General features: G+C 43.0%; 1 protein-coding gene across 5 annotated transcripts in view; it reads right to left on the bottom strand.

The window, feature by feature from the left end:
- lepr (leptin receptor) overlaps positions 1 to 18,773 on the bottom strand; it is a 109,059-nt gene that overhangs the window by 71,780 nt on the left and 18,506 nt on the right. For all 5 annotated transcript variants that reach the window (XR_013498534.1, XM_078218428.1, XM_078218425.1 and 2 more), the window contains exons 4-5: positions 4,642 to 4,765; positions 3,396 to 3,577 (exon numbers count right to left, since the gene is read on the bottom strand). Coding sequence is in view for 4 of the 5 variants with exons in the window: in XM_078218428.1 (XP_078074554.1) it covers positions 3,396 to 3,577; positions 4,642 to 4,765 (306 nt within the window). In the remaining variant the exon portion in view is untranslated. The remainder of the gene's footprint in view (positions 1 to 3,395; positions 3,578 to 4,641; positions 4,766 to 18,773) is intronic.

Below are 18,773 nucleotides of genomic sequence, written 5' to 3'. Positions count from 1 at the left end.
TCCAGACTCCAAGAGTTATCACCGAGGGCTCACCTATCACGGTGTAGACAGTGTTGGGCCTCCAGGACTGGCAGCGCTAGGAGATGGCAGGGCTTCTGGAGCTCACTCCAGAAGAGGGTATGCCCTGTAGGGGAGTTTGGACAAGGGCTCTGGAGGGGGCTTGGAGGTCTCATCGGGTGGGGGGGGTAGGGATTGGAGCTGCCAGATATCATGCCTCCTAATGGGTGAACCTAGCGCCGATCAGGGCCTCCCTGTTCCTCTTGGCCTGCCAGACCATAGCCACCGCCGCCAGTCCAACACCCTCCTCAGCCTCCTCCACACCATCCTGGTCCCCCTCCTCCTCTTCCATGATGTTGCCCCACTGCTGTGCCCGGTTATGGAGTTCACAGCAGAGCACCATGATGTGGGAGACCCTCTGGGGGCTGTACTGTAAGGCCCCACCAGAATGGTCCAAGCAGTGGAACCGCGGGTGGAGGAGTGTGAGAGACAGTACATAAGGTTATCCATCTCAGGCCCCTCAATCTCTCTCAGCTCCCCATGTCCCCATGCATCTGAACCCTGGCACCCTTATCCATCCCCAGTGCCATGCGCCACATCAATTGGCTCCTGACCGTTACCATGTCCTTGCCCCCTCATGTCACCAATGGCATCCCACAAAGTTGTACCCTTCCTTCAGATGATGCGGCATGATGCCTTCTGCACCAGCACCAGTGCAGTTGGGTGATCACTGATGTGCGGCCCAAAGCATGCCTGACCCGCCACCCCCACCGCCCCCCCCCCCCCCCCAACCCACACACAATGGCCAGCCCCCCTCAGATACAGACCCCTGATACCAAGGCCAGTGTCAGCAGCTTGAGGCAGTCTCAGTACTGTGGTGCTCAAGTTGAGCATAAGTGTGGCTATGAGAAGTTCCTCATTGAGGAACCTTTGCAGTGTACACCTGCATGCACCCACCTGGACATATGGTCCAAACTGGCTTCTAGGCATAGTGACCAGGTCAGACCAATGCTAGGGAGGTACACTGCTAACTTCCATGTGATGGGTACCCATTGTAGGGAGCACTGCAGAGCTCTTGCAGTGTGAGGAACTGTGTTAACACCACAAACTCCCTTGATAGGGGCAACAGCTGCCAGACCTGGTGCTTGTTACTGTAAGTGGGGCCTGGGATAGATCACAAAGCCTTTCCAGCCGAGAGGTGGCAGGGTGGAGGGTGCAATCTAAGTGGGATTTGAACTCGACCTTTGGAACCCCTTAGGGGTCTTTCAGCAAGCAGGATGAATGCTCGCCACATGATCCCAACCCAGCAGCGACCGTCGACCCGAGGACCCCAGGCCCAGCCCAAACCCACCAAAGCCCCTGCACCCAGCCCATCCAACACCATGGCAGTGGCTGAGCCAATCTCTTGCACCCGGATGTTGGTGCACAGCAGTACTCACCTCCTTGATCACCCTCACAATTGTAGTGCTGGAACCACACTTTAAAGGAGCAGCAGTGATTCATGCAAATGTGACATCATGCCAGAGAGGTGGATGCGTTCCAGGAGTGGGGTGGGTCAGGTAATGATTTTGCTGATGAGATTGAAACGCAGTCAATCTCATGCTAACCGGCCTCGCACCCTTTCTGGGCAAAATGGGCACAAACCAATTTGTACCATTAGAAAAGGGCCAGGAGAATTGCAAACTGTTTGGTGCCTGGCACAAAACAGATTTTTAGGCTCTCAAGCTACTCTCCAGCATTAGCGCGATCTACTAACGGTGCGGCGAGGTTGGAGAATCCCCCCCACCCAATATATCAAACTATTCAACATAGATACATCTCATTGTTGTAAGGGAAAATGAACATCTCAAAACTGATTATTCGAAAATCTTCAGTTCAGAGGAATTAGTAATGTGCCATACATGAATTGCTGAATGTTTCTCTCTCTCACGTTTTAAATGTTCCACAGTTTCTGTACTATGATTTTCCATTCAAACCCAATTCTTCCACAATTTTTTTAAACCAGTGAGACTTCTTTGAGTTAACGAAGAGAATAAGTCGATGTAGTGTTATCTATCTTTTGACTAAATCTACACTGTAATACTTTATATTGTTACCACTTTACTGAAAACTCATTTTAATAATATAGGTCACATAATCGACCATCGGATCCTTAATAGAAACCATTTGCATTCATTTAAAGAAATTATATTCTTTCAAAATCAATTTGACCACAAAAATAGGAGGGCATCATTGTGGAATGGAGATTCAATTCCTAATACCACCGAGTTCCCAGTATCAACTGTGCCACTGAAAGGGGTTGCCAGCAGAAGCTGGAGTGAGAAGGAAGATCAGTGAGGACGTCGAGTTTTAAGCATAGTTTTAGAGCCTCCCAGCATCATGATCTCAGCTGGCAGAATGCACACAAAAAAGGATACCCAAATGTCTTGGCTGCACTTGACATATGATGTACAAGGAAAAATACAGTTCATCTCCAAAAAATATACAAGTAAATATTTGTTGCATTGTCCAGTTTTTTAGTGCACATTTATCTCACTGCTCTTGGTCATAACTACAGATCATTTTTGATCCATTGGCTCTGGTTTATCTAATTAATATATTCATGACTCACACAGTAATATGGATAGCATTGTTCCAAGTAGTTACTGTAATTTTCTATTAAACATGGGGTTTTCCTCAAAGTTGAAACCAGCTGATTCCATTCATTGTGTACAACTGTTCTCAATTAGACTAGGGGGAGTTTTGGTCCAGTTTTTAGAGTATGTCACAGAAAGTACCAATAATTTGTTCCTCACTCAAATAGACCCTAGAAATGCCTGGCCAACAGAAAAATTATATAAATGTAGCTAATGTTAATCTTTGGACAGTCAGTTACTGAAATATTGGGCAGGATTTTATGGCCTCACTCAAGCGAGACTGGAAATTCCCAGCGAGGTCAATGGACTTTTCCGTTGTCCTCTCCGATTCCACGGTGGGCAGGGCGGTAGAATTTCGGCGATAGTATTAGAGCTCATCTTTACTCACAGTCTTACATTTATTTTCAGAGTTGGATATTACGGGCATAGACCTTGTCACATCTCATTTCAATAATTGTCTTAGCTAATGTCCACGACCTGCATACCATTAAATTCAATTAATATACAATTAAGAGTTAGAGAGATATTCTTGTAAAGTAGAAAACCAAGCAACAGAAATGAGCCAGAATCAAATGATCAGATATCTCCCTTTAAGATATTCCTGCAATGGATAGGCTCTAGAGGCTCAAGCTGGCATCACCTAATCATTATTTCTTGAGTTTCCTTATCTTCTCTACTATGCTTCTCAACCTTAGCATTGTGCACAAGATTTACAAGACGTGACACTGCAAGAACATAACACTGAGGTCTCTCCAGACTTACCCACATTAATAGGTATGACAGACATCAAAGGTGATTGGAAGATTTCAGAATTGGTGATCAATTCTATCCACGTGAAATACTTGCGATTTAGGTCAATGGAAGATATACTGCACTTAATTATGTGATGCTGCACACAGTTAGTAACAAACATTGACAAGTTGCCTTCCTTCTGGTCAAATGATCTGCAAATGACAGAAGCAAAGGCAGCTTAGGTATTAATCTTTCATGGAATGGGGAAATCAAAGATGGCCTTCAAGATGGCAAATCACAAAATCTTAAACAAAACAGAAAATGTTGGAAGCACGCAGCAGGTAAGGTAGTATCTATAGAGAGGAAGTTGACGTTTCAGGTATGTGTCCCTTGTCAAAACAAAATGTTTTGGTTAAAAGACTGCTCAGATTATTTTGATATTCATGTGCACACGCAAGCAATAATCACTTGGGTGATGTGCAAGAAGGCTGTCAGTGTCTATGAAACAGTGAAAATCAGCACAAAAAGCTAACAAGTAAAAATCAATATCCGTCAATGACCATTAAATTGAGAGCTTAACATTTATTCTGTCGTTTTTAAAGGGAACATTATTCAAACAAATTCAATACTTCTCTATGGGTTGCAAAAATTAATTATTTTTTAAAGCAGCTAATATTTAAATTTAACAAGAATTTTTTTAGATGGCAACACACATGTTGATTGCAATTCCCAGTCCAATCCGGCCTTAATATGCAAAATGCCCTAATTGCTTTATGCCACCCATGTTCACCTTATATTACCAAAGTATATTTAAAGTTAACAGGCTCAGATTGCTAAACTAAGTTTGTTGTGACCTTTACAAGCAGCATTCATAATATGGACAATGGTTACCTGCCGCCCACTTTCCCTTCACCTCAGATTTTTGGTGGACTGCCCCACCCTACATCTATTCACAACCCACTTAGCAATTCAACTAATTAGCAATCAAAGTTATTCCTTCTCCTCTTGCTCTCCAGTAACAGAAGATGACTAAAAGGTGACAACTCCTATTTTCACACAACTGAAATTAAAGTCACCATGTGAGGAATTTCAGGCACATATCCACATCCCATCACCCAATGCACACAGTGACGTATCTTTGGGAATAGCCTTCAAGCAATCTCATAACAAATGCATGGTGGGTAACACTGCTGTAAACACAATCTTCAGTTTTTTCAGACTCTTGGTCGGCTAGGCTTAGATAACAAATCAGTTTATCAAGCTTCAATTTACTCACAGCTCATCCAAATAATGCATTCTGTACTTTACAAAGTTGTTGATCTTCACATCACTTGGTTTCACATTGCAGATCAAATGTGTAAAGTTTCCAGGTGTCCAACATTTGATGTTCATTCTGATACCTGAAAAGATTGACCTGATTAAAATAAAATCCCTTGAATGTCGAGACCAACCACAATCAAGAAAACGTAATTTTGAACTTTTAATAATATGATTCCATGGTTTCCCCAAAGTTTCAGTGAAAAAATACACCAAACAATGGGAAACTGCTCCTTATAAAGCAGGAACATCCTTGAAGTAAGAAGCAATTGAAGTGATTTAACACACAGACTACAGCAGATGCCAGTTTTTGGTTTATTTATGTTAAATACAGCAATGAAACACCTAAAACTAGAATATGTTAGAAGGGCAAACAAAACATTTTGAAAAATTAAATGTTTAGAAAAATGTGCTTAAGTTCCCATCCTTAAGTGACCCAAAGACTAGTCATTTTTAGTAATGCTTCACATGCTAACCTTCCTAGTTGGTATTCAAGAGCAGCTGGTTTCATAACATTTCTTATGGGTGAAAATGGGGAATGCGGTTCTTTAGCTTGGGAAGTCGTTGAAACACTGAGCGGGAGTTTCCAGGCACGCTCACTCCAAGGCTAGAAAATCCTGCCCGAGATCAACGGACCTTTGCATGGTCCATGTCCCGCCCGCTATGATTCCCATGGTGGACGGGATGGGAAAATTCTGCCTACAGTCTCCTGTGGAAGCAGTGAATCAGGGATAATGTCAAATATTTTAAGTTAAATTCTGTACAATGGACATACTGATCATTGAATACCCACTGAATGTTATGCAGATGTTATGGGATAATGTGTGTTCTACGAAAAGTGTGAATGAGAAAATGTTGCAGATGGGCTTTGCTGGCTTGAATCAAATGTGGAGAGAAAGGAAATCTCTAAAGTTAAGTGGGTGGATGCAAATCGTCGACTCCAAAATAAAATGCATGTGAAAAAAAATTGTTAGGGATTTTAGATGAGGGGTGTCTCACAATACACCTCTGTCTGGAGCATGATTTGTTTTGAAATTTTAGTCATACAACTCAAATTTTATATTATTGTTAATTATATATTAATTGTGTTTAATTGTGAGAAGATTGTAGGCCTTAAATGGGAATTCACTTGAGCCCTATAAAAAGACATGGACTATAAGTTTGGGCTAGGGTTAGGAGTTGTAAGCTTGTAATGTATGTATTGAGATAAATATAAAAAATGCATAAAGCTTGATTCCGTTTTGATCCTTCAGCATCTGGCTTTCTGGATCACAATGTTCTGCAAAAATCTCATGTGCAAACTCATCCTCTGGTGAGCTGGCACATGGACTACTGTTTCCTCTCCCTAGGCTGTAGGTCACTCATACCCAAGGGTCTCAACATGTGCCGATCCCATCTCTAAAATGATCTTTAAAATATGCAGTGTTACTATCTGATCTGGTGGTTGCAAGCGGGAAAAGTGAGAGAGTGAAACAAATTTCGTGCTCTTCCACCTCTTTCTCTCCCTCTACTAGCTGGCCAGGTGAAGTTCTTGGATATCAGAAAAAAGAATGGGACAAGTGTAATGAGGGAAGGTGAGGAAATTAAAAGGTAAGTGCTCAGAACATCTACAGCTTGTAGATCAGAAATAGTCGTGGGATATGGGGAAGTGGAATATAACAACACAGAAAATCTGAGCAGGAGTAGACCATACAACCTGCATCAGTTCAATTATAGACTGCAATCTGTGTGTCCTTTTTCAGGCCGTATTGGATTTTTGTGTCTGTTAGGTCCCTAGGTTCATATTGAAGCATGAGCCAGCATGAATCACTGCCTTCATAATGGGAGAAAACAGAAAGAGTAACAACTCTACACTACCCACTGATATTTTGTGCTGTTTCCTGAAACCTGAATAACATGCGAATTGTAGAAATGACATTGGCCTAAATCTTCTGATCTGCTGCATCGATCACTGATCAGGCTGAAAACAGCACACTCACCCGGATAGGCTTAAAAGGTCAATATTGCAGCTGGAGGAACTCCCTCATGCAGAGAGCAGCAAATAGAATCAGTGCAGAAGACAAAACCCCTTTTTACCCCTTTCTGAGGTGCCATAAGGAAAGTTTAAAGGGGGTGATTCTCTGGGGCCGCTAGCTGCAGGCGGGATTCTTGATGGCCCATTGAATCGGGTGAGAGGGTATTATCACTGGGCACCTAACCTGTTGTCTCTCGGCCAGCTTTACTGGCCTTGATCAGGTTCGAACCCAGAGCGGGCAGAACCTGAATACTCATAAATAATCATTTACATCATACAATCCCTGCAGTGCAGAAGGAGGCCATTTGGCCCATTGAGCTTGCACTGACTCTCCAACAGAGCATCTTAACCAGGTCCACCCCTCTGCCCTATCCTCCTCCTCCCCACCCCCCACCAATCCTATCCCCATAATCCCACACATTTACCATGGCTAATCCCCCTAACCTACACATCTTGGGACACTAAGGGGCAATTTAGCATGGCCAATCCACCTAACCTGCACATCTTTGGACTAAAAGGCCGGAGCACCTGGAGGAAACACATGCAGACACGGAAAGAATGTGCAAACTCCACACAGACAATCACTGAAGGCTAGAATTGAACCCGGGTCCCTGGCGCTGTGAGGCAGCGGTGCTAACCATAAGGCCATAAAATATAGGAGCAGAATTAGGCCAAACCTATTGTGATCAAACCCCACTGAAGTACTCTGATAGGAAGATGTCAGTTTCACAGGGGGGATTCCCTTGCTTTCTCCCAGAAGCCCCAGATGTGACCAGACCCCTTTGAAGTACTCTTGATGTCAGGAGATGTCAGTTTCACTAGGGGATTTCCCCTTGTAGCCTGAATGAGCCGTGGGTATTGTCTGACCACTTTGAACTGCTTTGATTGACAGCTCCAAAGCAGATAAAACAGTTGATTGTTGATCAGTTCATTCGCCAGTAAGCCTCAAGAACATCCTCTTTTCACCACATCTGTTCAGTCTGGCTCCATCTTTTTAACACTGCTGTTTATTTTTTAAGACTCTGGCCATGGTGAGAAGTCTTAATGCTCGAAATGTTTTGTCTACATTCAATTTCATGCTCCAGTACTTTTAACTAGTCTCCTGATTGACAGGTCCAGCCTATTTCACAGCAGGCAGTAGCGACGTTTGTTTTATTTCCTGTCACAGTTGATTAAATCTGGAGTGCTTCCTCTTTTCCAGCCACAGTTTTTTTTTAAATCAGGCTTTCTCTTTGATCTGAAGTGCCTATTGGTGTCAGACGCTGCTGGTTCTAACCACAGCTTTTTTAAACAGACTTCTGAAGACCTTGGTTGACTTTTTTTTCCATAATGAGTCTTCTTCAACCTCTCCTGCTAGAATAGCATGTCTGCAATGGAGGTAACTTTTAGCCATGGAAAAAGTGAGCACCACTTCCCCCTGCCACTCTTGCACTGACACCCTGACACTGACACTACAGGATGGTGGTACCAGGATGGCAGGGGGCAGTGTAGGGCCTAAAGGGGCAGAACCTGAAGGGAGGACCTTTGGTGACTTAATATTGGAATGTCTGTCTTGTGGGGAAGGGTGGGGGTGAGGCCTTTGACTGTGGGGAGGGGGGGGGTGAGGCCTCTGACTATGGGGAGGGGGATGTGTGTGAATGAGGCCTCTGACTGTAGGGAGGGGGTGGGGTGAGGTGATGCCTCTGACTGTGGAGGGGTGAAGCTGAGGTCTCTGACAGTAGGGAGGGGGGTGGGGCCTCTGTAGGGAGGGGGTGCGGTAAGGCCTCTGACTGCGGGGGGGGGGGGTGAGAGGAGGGTGTGAGGGTGAGCCACCTGTTGGGGGAACTGTCAGATCTGTAAGTTTTTTGGGCAATGCCAACGCATATAAGGACAGTAAAACGCACATTGGCCATTTAAATGGTAGAAGTGGCCACGTTTGGCTGCAGAAACTGGCTGTTTTCTCCCAGCAGGCTCAGCCCTGCCTGTGTACAGAAAGGATGCCTCCAGTCGAACTCACAAATGGTCAGGGTCCAGACAGGCTGCTGATTAGATTAACTGAATCACAAAGGGAGCAGATGACGTCACCAGACCCGCATCGAGATTGGAAGATTGATACCAGCCACAATGTACCTGGATAAGATACAATAGATACGATAATGGGGCTATCCAGCAGTAACGACAAACCCATCTCCATGATGGGAAAGCAATCTGTAAGCCCCGGTAAAGTGATTAGGAACATCGATGGGCCATTCATACTGGACAAGGCAGTCTCAGCCGTTTGTGATTTCAATAGGCTGTGCTATCACTGAGGCTGATAGCGATCCAGGACCATTGTTCTTGCAATTGCCGGTGGGGGCGGAGCTCACGGGACTTTTGAAATCTGAACTTTAAAAAGTGTGGCTTCGCAGCCATTCTCTCTTTCTCTTTGGACCCACATGGCAACTCTCTCACCCTCCTGAACCGCGTTGCAGACAGCAGTTTTCCAGCACACAGCCAGCCCAGAAGGTCAAGGTCGGCTCAACTGAGTATTTCCTAGTAATTCGTGAAGTTCCCGAGGGTAACATAGCAGTGGAGGCTTTTGTGGGAATGGTGGGTGCATGAACCTTTTCATAGTATAAGATATTGCTAACACTGTTTAAAGTTAGAATTTACGTTGTGCCCGTTTAGTTTTGTTCCCATAGTCATAGAGTATAAGATACCTATATGTTGTTTTCTGGTGTTGATGAGGTTTAATTTTGTGCGTTTAATAAAAGATATATGATTTGAACTCGTTTGGAGCCCATCTTGCTCTTTCATTTTCTCATCAGCTATCTCTGGTTGGGTCACATTTTAATATCCCTTACCATCATTCCGGAGTCAAGAACCGAGGGTACTCTGGGCGATTCGAACCTGCCCACTCAGGAAAGGCTGCCAGGTAGTGGTTAGGCAGCAGTTTCCTTTTCTCTCTCTTGGGGGCGCTACTCGAGTGAAGTAGGCGCAAGGTGGCCGTTGTTCCATCGGCGAGAGAGAGAATCACTCGGGCATTGGTGGGGTTTGGGTAACGGAGAACCAAACCTAAAATAAGCCCGCGAGTGGAGTTAAAAAGAGGGAGCCCGCTACAGATCACCCTCAGGCCTGTGTGGTGTGTGGTGGGGGCGGGAGCATAGGTGACGCACTTATTTAGTAGTGAGTGTGGAGTTTGCCCCTCAGGGTAACATTTTCAGGGTGTTCCCATGGTCTGTGTGGAGTCACTATTTCCGTGAGGGAGCAGGGGAATTGCTGTCAGAAATTTCCTCGGCAATTCCTAAGGAGTTAGCGTGTCAGTGCTTCCACAATGGCCCCAACCTGCATCTTGGGACCCGAGATTGGAAGATCTCGGGTGGCACGATTAGCACTGCTGCCTCACAGCACCAGGGACTTGGTGACTGTCTATGTGGAGTTTGCACATTCTCCCCGTGTCTGCATGGGTTTCCTCCAGATGCTCCGATTTCCTCCCACAGTCCAAAGATGTGCAGCTTAGATGGATTGGCCATGCTCCTTAGTGTCCCAAGATGTGTAGGTTAAAAGGATTAGCCACAGGAAGTGTGTGGGGCTACGGATGTAGGGCGGAGTACAGGGCCTGGGTAAGATACACTGTCAGAGAGTCGGTGCAGATTCAATGGGCTGAATGGCCTCTTTCTGCACTGTTGGGATTTTATATATTCTATACATCTCAGCTACTATATTTCAATTCACTCCAAACACTCCAACACACTGGAAGGAAACTATTTTGATAAATTCCATTTTCATGGCTCTTTGAAATTTCTGTTTCACCCAACAAGTGAAAGGATGAGTGCATCGTTTGTCTATAACGTTAGTTCAACAAGAAAAGCCCAAATTATATGCTGCATAAAGATATAATTATTTGCACCTGTTCAAATTCATAGAGCAGCAACTAGTGCAGAAAATTCAAATTGATGCTCTTTTCAGCTGCAGGCAAACTGATTAATCTCAGTCATTTGATTCCAGTTTCTATTGAGATAAAAGCATGTCTCTGTGAAAGAAATATCTCTCAAAATCTTGCTCCCATTCATGCCAGCCAGATCTTACAGTTCCGCTGATGACATACCCGCACCGCGAGCTTCCTGGCGATGAGGGCTGCATTCAATAGGAAACCCTATTGATAACGGCGGGACCCCATTGATAAGATCCCATCGTCAGATGCGCCTCCTGCTAATGCAAAACATGCCACGGAGTGGGAGAAAAATGCCACCCAGGATGTTTTAAAATGGACTTCATTGAAATATTTCAATAGTGAGCTAATGGGCGGCACAGTGGCAAGCACTGCTGCTTCATAGCAAAAGGGACCCGGGTTTGATTCCCGGCTTGGGTCATTGTCTGTGTGGTATTTGCACATTCTCCCCATGTCTGCATGGGTTTCCTCCGGGTGCTCCGGTTTCCTCCCACATTTTGAAAGACGTGCTGGTTAGATACATTGACCCGAACAGGTGCCGGACTGTGGCGACTAGGGGAATTTCACAGTAACTTCATTGCAGTGTTAATGTAAGCCTTACTTGTGACTAATAAATAAACTTCACTTTATCGCCGAGCAGGGTCTATTTTTAAATACTTTCTGTCGCTACAAGTCACGTACTAGGCAAAAATAAATCATAGAAAATAACTGCAGGTCCAGTCATATGATCCTATCACGATCAGATCCTGCATTTCAAAGCTGCTAAATAATTTGTTACATTATATGGCACTGCTTTACTTCCAACCTAAAAATGGGGAAATCAGAATAGTAAAAACAATTTTTTGTGAAAAAGACCATTTCTTGCTTGGTACACATCATAAATCATAACACTAAGTGAGTTTAAGGGCAGTAATCCCATCCCACAGTTTAAATGCTGAACATATGTCTTCATGATATCATCTCAGTTGTTTTATTTGATTGCAGACTTACATTTCATTTACAGGTATCCCATTAATCTCACTCCTTATGAACAAATAACTAGGCTAAGTATTTTTAAGCCAGTAAGGCTAGCCTTTAAACACTTTCCCAGATCCAATCAATTTATATTTTATCTTTAGTTTATGATATAGGCCAGTTAAAATACATATCTATCAACCAGTTTTACTTTTGCACTGATGCAATTTTTGTAATATTATTGTAATGGCTGGAATTTTCCTGCCCTTCATCTGGCAAGATCTTCCAGTCCTGCTAATATGGATGAAAATTTCAATGGCTCACCAGCACTGGCGCGGGGAAACCCATAGCTGCTTTTGATTGGGCCGGGTGGGGGGAGAGAAAGGGAGGGGGAGCTGGCAGAATCCAGTTAATGACTTCACTTACAAGTAGAGCGTGGAATCATCTTAAAGAGGTACTGGCTTGCTATTTTACCTTTCCATTAGGTGCAATGTACAATGAAATTGAAATGAGTCAAACTTGTATTATGAAAATCCCGGTTATGCCGAAGATGTCAACCATTCCCACTGGCAGAAGAGCAAATCCATACATCGATCAGTGTGATAAACTCAAATTGTACACTTGTAATTTCAGAACAGCCAAACTTGTCTAAGCTTGTCATACGAACATGCTGACCAATCAGAGCAGAATTAAACTACACAGGAGTGCAACACCATGGAGTGCTGGTCAAACCATCATATGACATCAAGATCTCCCCGTGAAGGATGTGCAAATCCTGCAAGTCTGATTAAACCTGTGAGAAAGTGAAAAGTGTGGTCAATTGGGGATTGTATCCAAACAAGTTACGACCGTACAAGACATCGAGAACAAGGAGAGGTCGCTAAGGCCAACAAACCTGAGGACAAGGTAATTTTTGCTTGTCTGCAAGAGGTTGGCATGGGAATTCCAGCAGAGATTCCACCACGGAAACCTATGCAAAAGTGGGCAGTGTCGGATGCTGCACAGCAAAATTGACAGACAATTCAATGGTAGATGCAGCGCGTTCTCCAATTGAGGAGCCTAAGGAGGATGATGATCCTACAGAGTCCAATTAATGCCCATCTGCTTGTCTGACCTGAAAAAAATGATGGGATTTTTTCAAAGCTAACCTCCAAGGCTCTGGCCTTTACAACCTGTTTGGTAAGATGTGAGCAAGTTGAATAAAAACTTTTTCACACATTTGCTGCTTTACAGCATTTTCATTTGGCATCTGTTGTTTTTGACACTGACTTGTTTGTAGGCATATTGGGTTACATAGAGATGCATTTGTGTGGGAATTAGGCCTCCATGGTTATCACTCTACTTAACATGAGTTTGTGGGTAGGTCTCCTGGGATTAGACTCATTGGGGTTTTACTGTAACTGAGCAATGTGAAACAAATTTACATAGTTAACTGATGAGATCATTTTCACAATTCTTGGAAACAGTAGCCTATCTAATTGGCCAGCTAAGAATAAAATTAAAGAGAGAAATCTGGAAACAAACAAAAAACACTACAGCAGATCAGACAAGTTAATGCTTCCAGCTGGCTCACTCATGGCCTTCAGGAAGGAAATATGCCCTCTTTAGCCAGTCTGGCCTACATGTAACTCCAGTCTCACTACAAAAAAATGCACACGGACTATGTAGTTCAAGACAGGGGAACAAGCAATTAATAATAAATGCCAAGACAACTAGGCACAGCCACAACCTAAAATCTAATTTCAAAAAACTACAGTTATCACAAATAGCTTAAAAGAGGTACAATGGGGAAAGGCCCAGGTAGGAACAACACAGTAGCAATCCTTTTTAGTAATGCATTATACACAAACTGTGTCACAACACAAAGAACCAGAATTTATATTATATAAGAAAGTAGCGCATTCTGGAAGGAATTTTCTGTTCTTCAAATCTGGAGGCAGGGTTCAAATAAAAATGCTGAATTTAAAAGAAGAAAAATGCTAACATAGCTAAATGTTTTCTTAGGGTTAAAAATCTACAATCGTGCTGTGGTGCCCATTGTGAATATTATACAATTATCCACTGATTTCAATGTGTGTGGCAGCATTGCCAACTCAAGATAAACTCAGTTCTGCAATCAAAAAAATTCAAGTAAAAATTGACCTTGCAAAATACTAAATGAAATAGTTCATAGTTCAATAGTTGAACATTATTCTAAATTAATCTGTGACTATAGAAGAAAGTCACATAGGTACTAACTAGTCAAACTGAAATTTCTAACTGATATCAAAAAGAATTTCTTCAAAGAGATTCAAGCAAAGAGTGATTGACGTCTGGAATGGAATTGGTTAGATAGTGGAGGCAAAATTCTTTTAAAGTTTATTTATAAGTCACAAGTAGGTTTACATCAACACCGTAATGAAGTTACTGTGAAAATCCCCCAGTTGCCACACTCCAGCGCCTGTTAGGGTACACTGAGGGAGAATTTAGCATGGCCAATGCACCTAACCAGCACGTCTTTCGGATTGTGGGAGGAAACCGGAGCACCTGGACAAAACCCATGCAGACACAGGGAGAACGTGCAAACTCTGCACAGACAGTGACCCAAGCCGGGATTTGAACCCGGGTCCCTGGCACTGTGAGGCCGCAGTGCTAACCACTGTGCAGCCCTATTCATCCATGGTTGCTGCAACCAGAGATTTCTACAGACGGATGAACCAGATGCCCAAATTATCTCTTATCATCTGCTTATCTTTACTGAGTTTATTAATTTTGAAAAGAAAGCTGGTGGAATTGCTGCATTTAGTTGGCATAAAATCAGTGAAATCCTCAATGTTAATTGCTCCACATTGGCGGTCATGTCTGCAGCTGACAAGAACATAAACTCTGGAGTTCCCTCCCTAAACCTTTCCATCTCTTTATCTCTCTCGCTAGCGGCATTTAAAAATTACTTCTTGTACCAATCTTTTATTCATCTCTTGAGAGGGTACAGGAAAGATTTACCAGGATGTTGCCTGGTATGGAGTCCAAAGATGTGCGGGTTAGGTTGATTGGCCAGGTTAAAAATTGCCCTTAGTGTCCCGAGATGTGTAGGTTAGAGGGATTAGTGGGTAAATATATAGGGATATGGGGGTAGGGCCTGGGTGGGATTATGGTCGGTGCAGACTCGATGGGCCGAATGGCCTCTTTCTGCACTGTAGGGTTTCTATGATCTTCTATGATTAGCTATGAGGAGAGGTTGGAGAAACTTGGTTTGTTCTCACTGGAGCAACGAAGGTTGAGGGGAGACCTGATAGAGGTCTACAAGATTATGAGAGGCATGGACAGAATGAATAGTCAGAAGCTTTTTCCCAGGGTGGAAGAGTCAATTACTAGGGGGCATAGGTTTAAGGTACGAGGGGCAAGGTTTAAAAGGAGATGTACGAGGCAGATTTTTTACACAGACAGTAGTGGGTGCCTGGAACTTGTTGCCGGGGGAGGTAGTGGAAGCGGATACGGTAGTGACTTTTAAGGGGCATCTTGACAAGTACATGAATAGGATGGGAATAGAGGGATATGGTCCCCGGAAGGGTAGGGGGTTTTAGTTAAGTCGGGCAGCATGGTCGGTGCAGGCTTGGAGGGCCGAAGGGCTTGTTCCTGTGCTGTAATTTTCTTTGTTCTTCATATCTTATGGAGCTTAATGTCAAATTTCATTTGATAACACCCCTGAGAAGTTTGGAGTTTTTCCCATATTCAAGGTGTTATATGAATGCAGGTTGTTGTTGTAATCAACAATACAAAAATAGCAATTCTTTGTACCTTGTTTTTTAAACTTAAGAAGCTTCCAACTTGTGACACTGTTGTTTTTAATTACTGGATGCTGACCTATTACAACGTTGTTATCTCCAGCATTAGATATTTTGAATCAATAGCTACTGATGTTACCATGGACCCAAAAGTGATAAATTGCATTTTGTTCATGGATTGCGGCAAGAGATGCTTACCAATGCTGTTTTATAATCAGATTACCAGAGTCGCATAGGAAATATTATGCTACAAGAACAGCCCGTCCTTTTCTAAAGAATTTGACCACAGATTCCAGAGGCAGATTTTTAATTTAGTGAGAGATCTGGACGGGAGGTGGGTAGGTGCATAATTTAGCGTCTTCAGCCTCCGTGCTGGTTTACCACCACAACCCAATCCTGAGCAACATGGGGTCCGATCGACTTCCTGCCACCTCCTGGCAGGCAGCCAATTTGAACAATTATTGATAATTACCGGGCCTACTAAAGCCTGTTCCCATGCCAACTGAGATTTTCAGTTGTCAATGACATAATTCACTTTGGTTTGGACCATGTCTATGCCAGTATGGTGGGCTCAGGTCCCAAAATCAGGGGAAGAAACAGATCTCATGAGACCCGCAAGGCTTATAGACTACAGATGAGGCTGTTGGATGTTCTGCAGAGGAGCTGTCCTTCCATGGTCACAGCAAGATAGCTGCAGCCACTTCAGATTGTAAAGACTGATCTCTTCCTCGGAGGGTGGCTCCATCTGGAGGTACCCTCTCTCCTTCCATCACAGAACAACTTCTTCCCTGCTGCCATCAGACCTTTGAATGGACCTACCTTAAATTAAGTCGATCTTTCTCTACACCCTAGCTATGACTATAACACTACATTCTGCACCCACTCCTTTTTTCTCCCCTATGTACTCTATGAGCGGTATGTTTTGTCTGCAAAGTGTGCAAGAAACAACACTTTTCACTGTACACCAATACATGTGACAATAATAAATCAAATCTGCTCCTTGGCTGGTGGGGTTGCTGATATGTCAGTACTAGAGGGTTCCCTTTCCACCCAGCCCACTCCCTGCCATTATTGGCCTGGCCCTTTAATAAATTGCAGTAAGTGAATTTGGAACTAAGTGTGCAGGGTCATGATCCAGAACTGAACCAGCAGTCGGGGGTCATGACCCAGAATTGAAAATCCCAGCCATGGGAATCCATTACGACTCTCTCTGCCTCAGAATAGGTGCTTTGATAAGCCACCTGTGCAGGTGAATTCAAATTACACAGCTCCAAATCTTGAAAAGGGTTTTTGTCATCTGAACCTTTTTAACATTCCCCTATTTAACAACTTTCCAAATGACTGATCCTAACAACTCTGCTGAGGGGAGAATTTTACAACTGAGTTTATGTCGATGCAGAACCTGCACTTTCTTGTACTTGTTTGAATTAACAGCCAAGGAGTTAAGCAAATAGAAGTAAAATCCCAGATTTCAAAATGGATAATTCTGCTCTTCATGCTCTGGATGGTGCTAGAAGCTGGAGATTAAAATTTGTTAACAGCATTACTTTAAACTGTCAAGCCGATTTTAGCAGCAAAGAAATAAACAATTATATACCGCAACAGTGCCATCTATAGCCAAGAGTCTTAATACAATTTCGAACACATTTCATCAGTATTAATAAAATTACAGCATTCACACTATTGTGGGCAGCTTTCTCAATGATCAATGCTGAGCAATGTTGCTTAGCAGCTGATCCTAGAATCTGGGAGACAATTTAATTAGGCAGAATCAATGTTTTATGAAAGGAAGCTTGTGTTTGACAGATCTATTCAGAGTTTTTTTGGGGGTGTAACTGGCAGGGTAGATAAGGGGAAACAAGTGGATGTGGTATATTTGTATTTTTAAAAGCATACAATAAAAGTGCAACACGGGATTAGGGCTCACAGGATTGCGGGTAATACATTATCAGTTATCAGACAGGAATCGGAACTGGAATGAGAGAGTAATTTTCAGGATTGCAGAGTATAATCAGTGGAAAGCTGTAAGAACCAGTGTTTGGATCTCAGCTATTTACAATCTATATCAATGACTTGGAAGGGGGTGAGGGGATGGGATCTGAGTGTAGTATATCCAATTTTGCTGATGATACAAAGCTAAATGGGAATGTAAGCTGAAAGGTGGATGCAAAGGTACTCCAAAGGGATATAGACCAGTTAACAAATTGGGTAAGGTAACAGATGGGAGTATAATGTTGGCAAGTGTGAAATTATCCATTTTTGTATGAAGAAGGAAAAAGTTGAAAATAATTTAAAATGCGAGAGATGTAAATGTTGATCTGCAAAGGAATTTTGGGGGTCCTTATACACCAACTTTTAATTACGAGCACATAAGAATTAGAAGGCAAATTATATGTTAGCCTTTATTGCAAGGGGTTCCAGTATAAGTGTAGGGAAATTTTGCTGCAATTCTGTAGGGCTTTGGTGAGATGACGATTGGAGTACCATGTACAATTTAGTCTCCTTACTCAAGAAAGGATATACCTGCTTAGGAGGGGGGCAACTAAGATTAACTGGATTGATTCCTCGGATGAGAGAGTTGTCCAAGAGAATAGATTGAATAAAATGAGCCTATACCATTTGGAAATGAGAAGGTTGAAAGGTGATCAATCTTCCATTTTGGATTGAGATGACAAGAAATTTCTTCACTCAGAGGGTTGTTAATATTTGAAATTCTTTCCCCAGAAGGCTGCGGATACTCAGTTGATTGGTATACTTAAGGCTTAGATTAGTGTATTTTTTGGGCACTAAGGAAACCAAGGGACATGGGATAGGACAGGAATGTAGGGTTGAAAAAAAAAGTTCTACAATGATCCTATTGAATAGTAGACTTAAATTGAAGGGTTCTAGGAGCTATTTATTACTAGCATGCTAATTTCAGCAATCATGATGTAGGTGTCTATTGCTTTTGTTCATTCTTCAAAGTGTCTAAAACCAGTTATATTAAAAAAGAGGTTTTCATACAACTAAGTAAAAGAATAGAGATGTCACAGCCAAGGTCCTTCTCAGGAATAAGTTGACTTTTGGGCATCAGTTTGTTTTATGCTAATGTCAAACTATAGCACAGTTCAAGTGAACTGATGTGCAACATCTGTTTGTGTTTCTTCCCTTTAAACGTGAGACATCATCCCGGAAGGAGACAATTATTTTTGTGTTACAGCATTAATTTTGGATAGTTCACTAAAAGCTAGTGGATGGGTACTAAAAAGGCTGATGGGATATTTGCCTGTACCTCAAGAAGGCTAGAATATGAAGAGGTGGAAAGTATGTTTCAGTTGTAGAGATCTTTGGCTAGGCACCATCCCCTAGAGTACTGAGTTCAGTTCTGGGAATCTCAGGAAGTACATATTGGCCTTATAGAGCGTGCAATGCAGATTCACCAATTTGACGCTGGAGCTAAAAGGGTTAGG

The sequence above is a fragment of the Mustelus asterias genome, chromosome 8, assembly GCF_964213995.1.
Source record: "Mustelus asterias chromosome 8, sMusAst1.hap1.1, whole genome shotgun sequence".
NCBI classification, from domain to species: Eukaryota; Metazoa; Chordata; class Chondrichthyes; order Carcharhiniformes; family Triakidae; genus Mustelus; species Mustelus asterias.
Note: the sequence above shows the minus strand (reverse complement) of the source record. Positions and strands in the feature narration are given on the sequence as shown.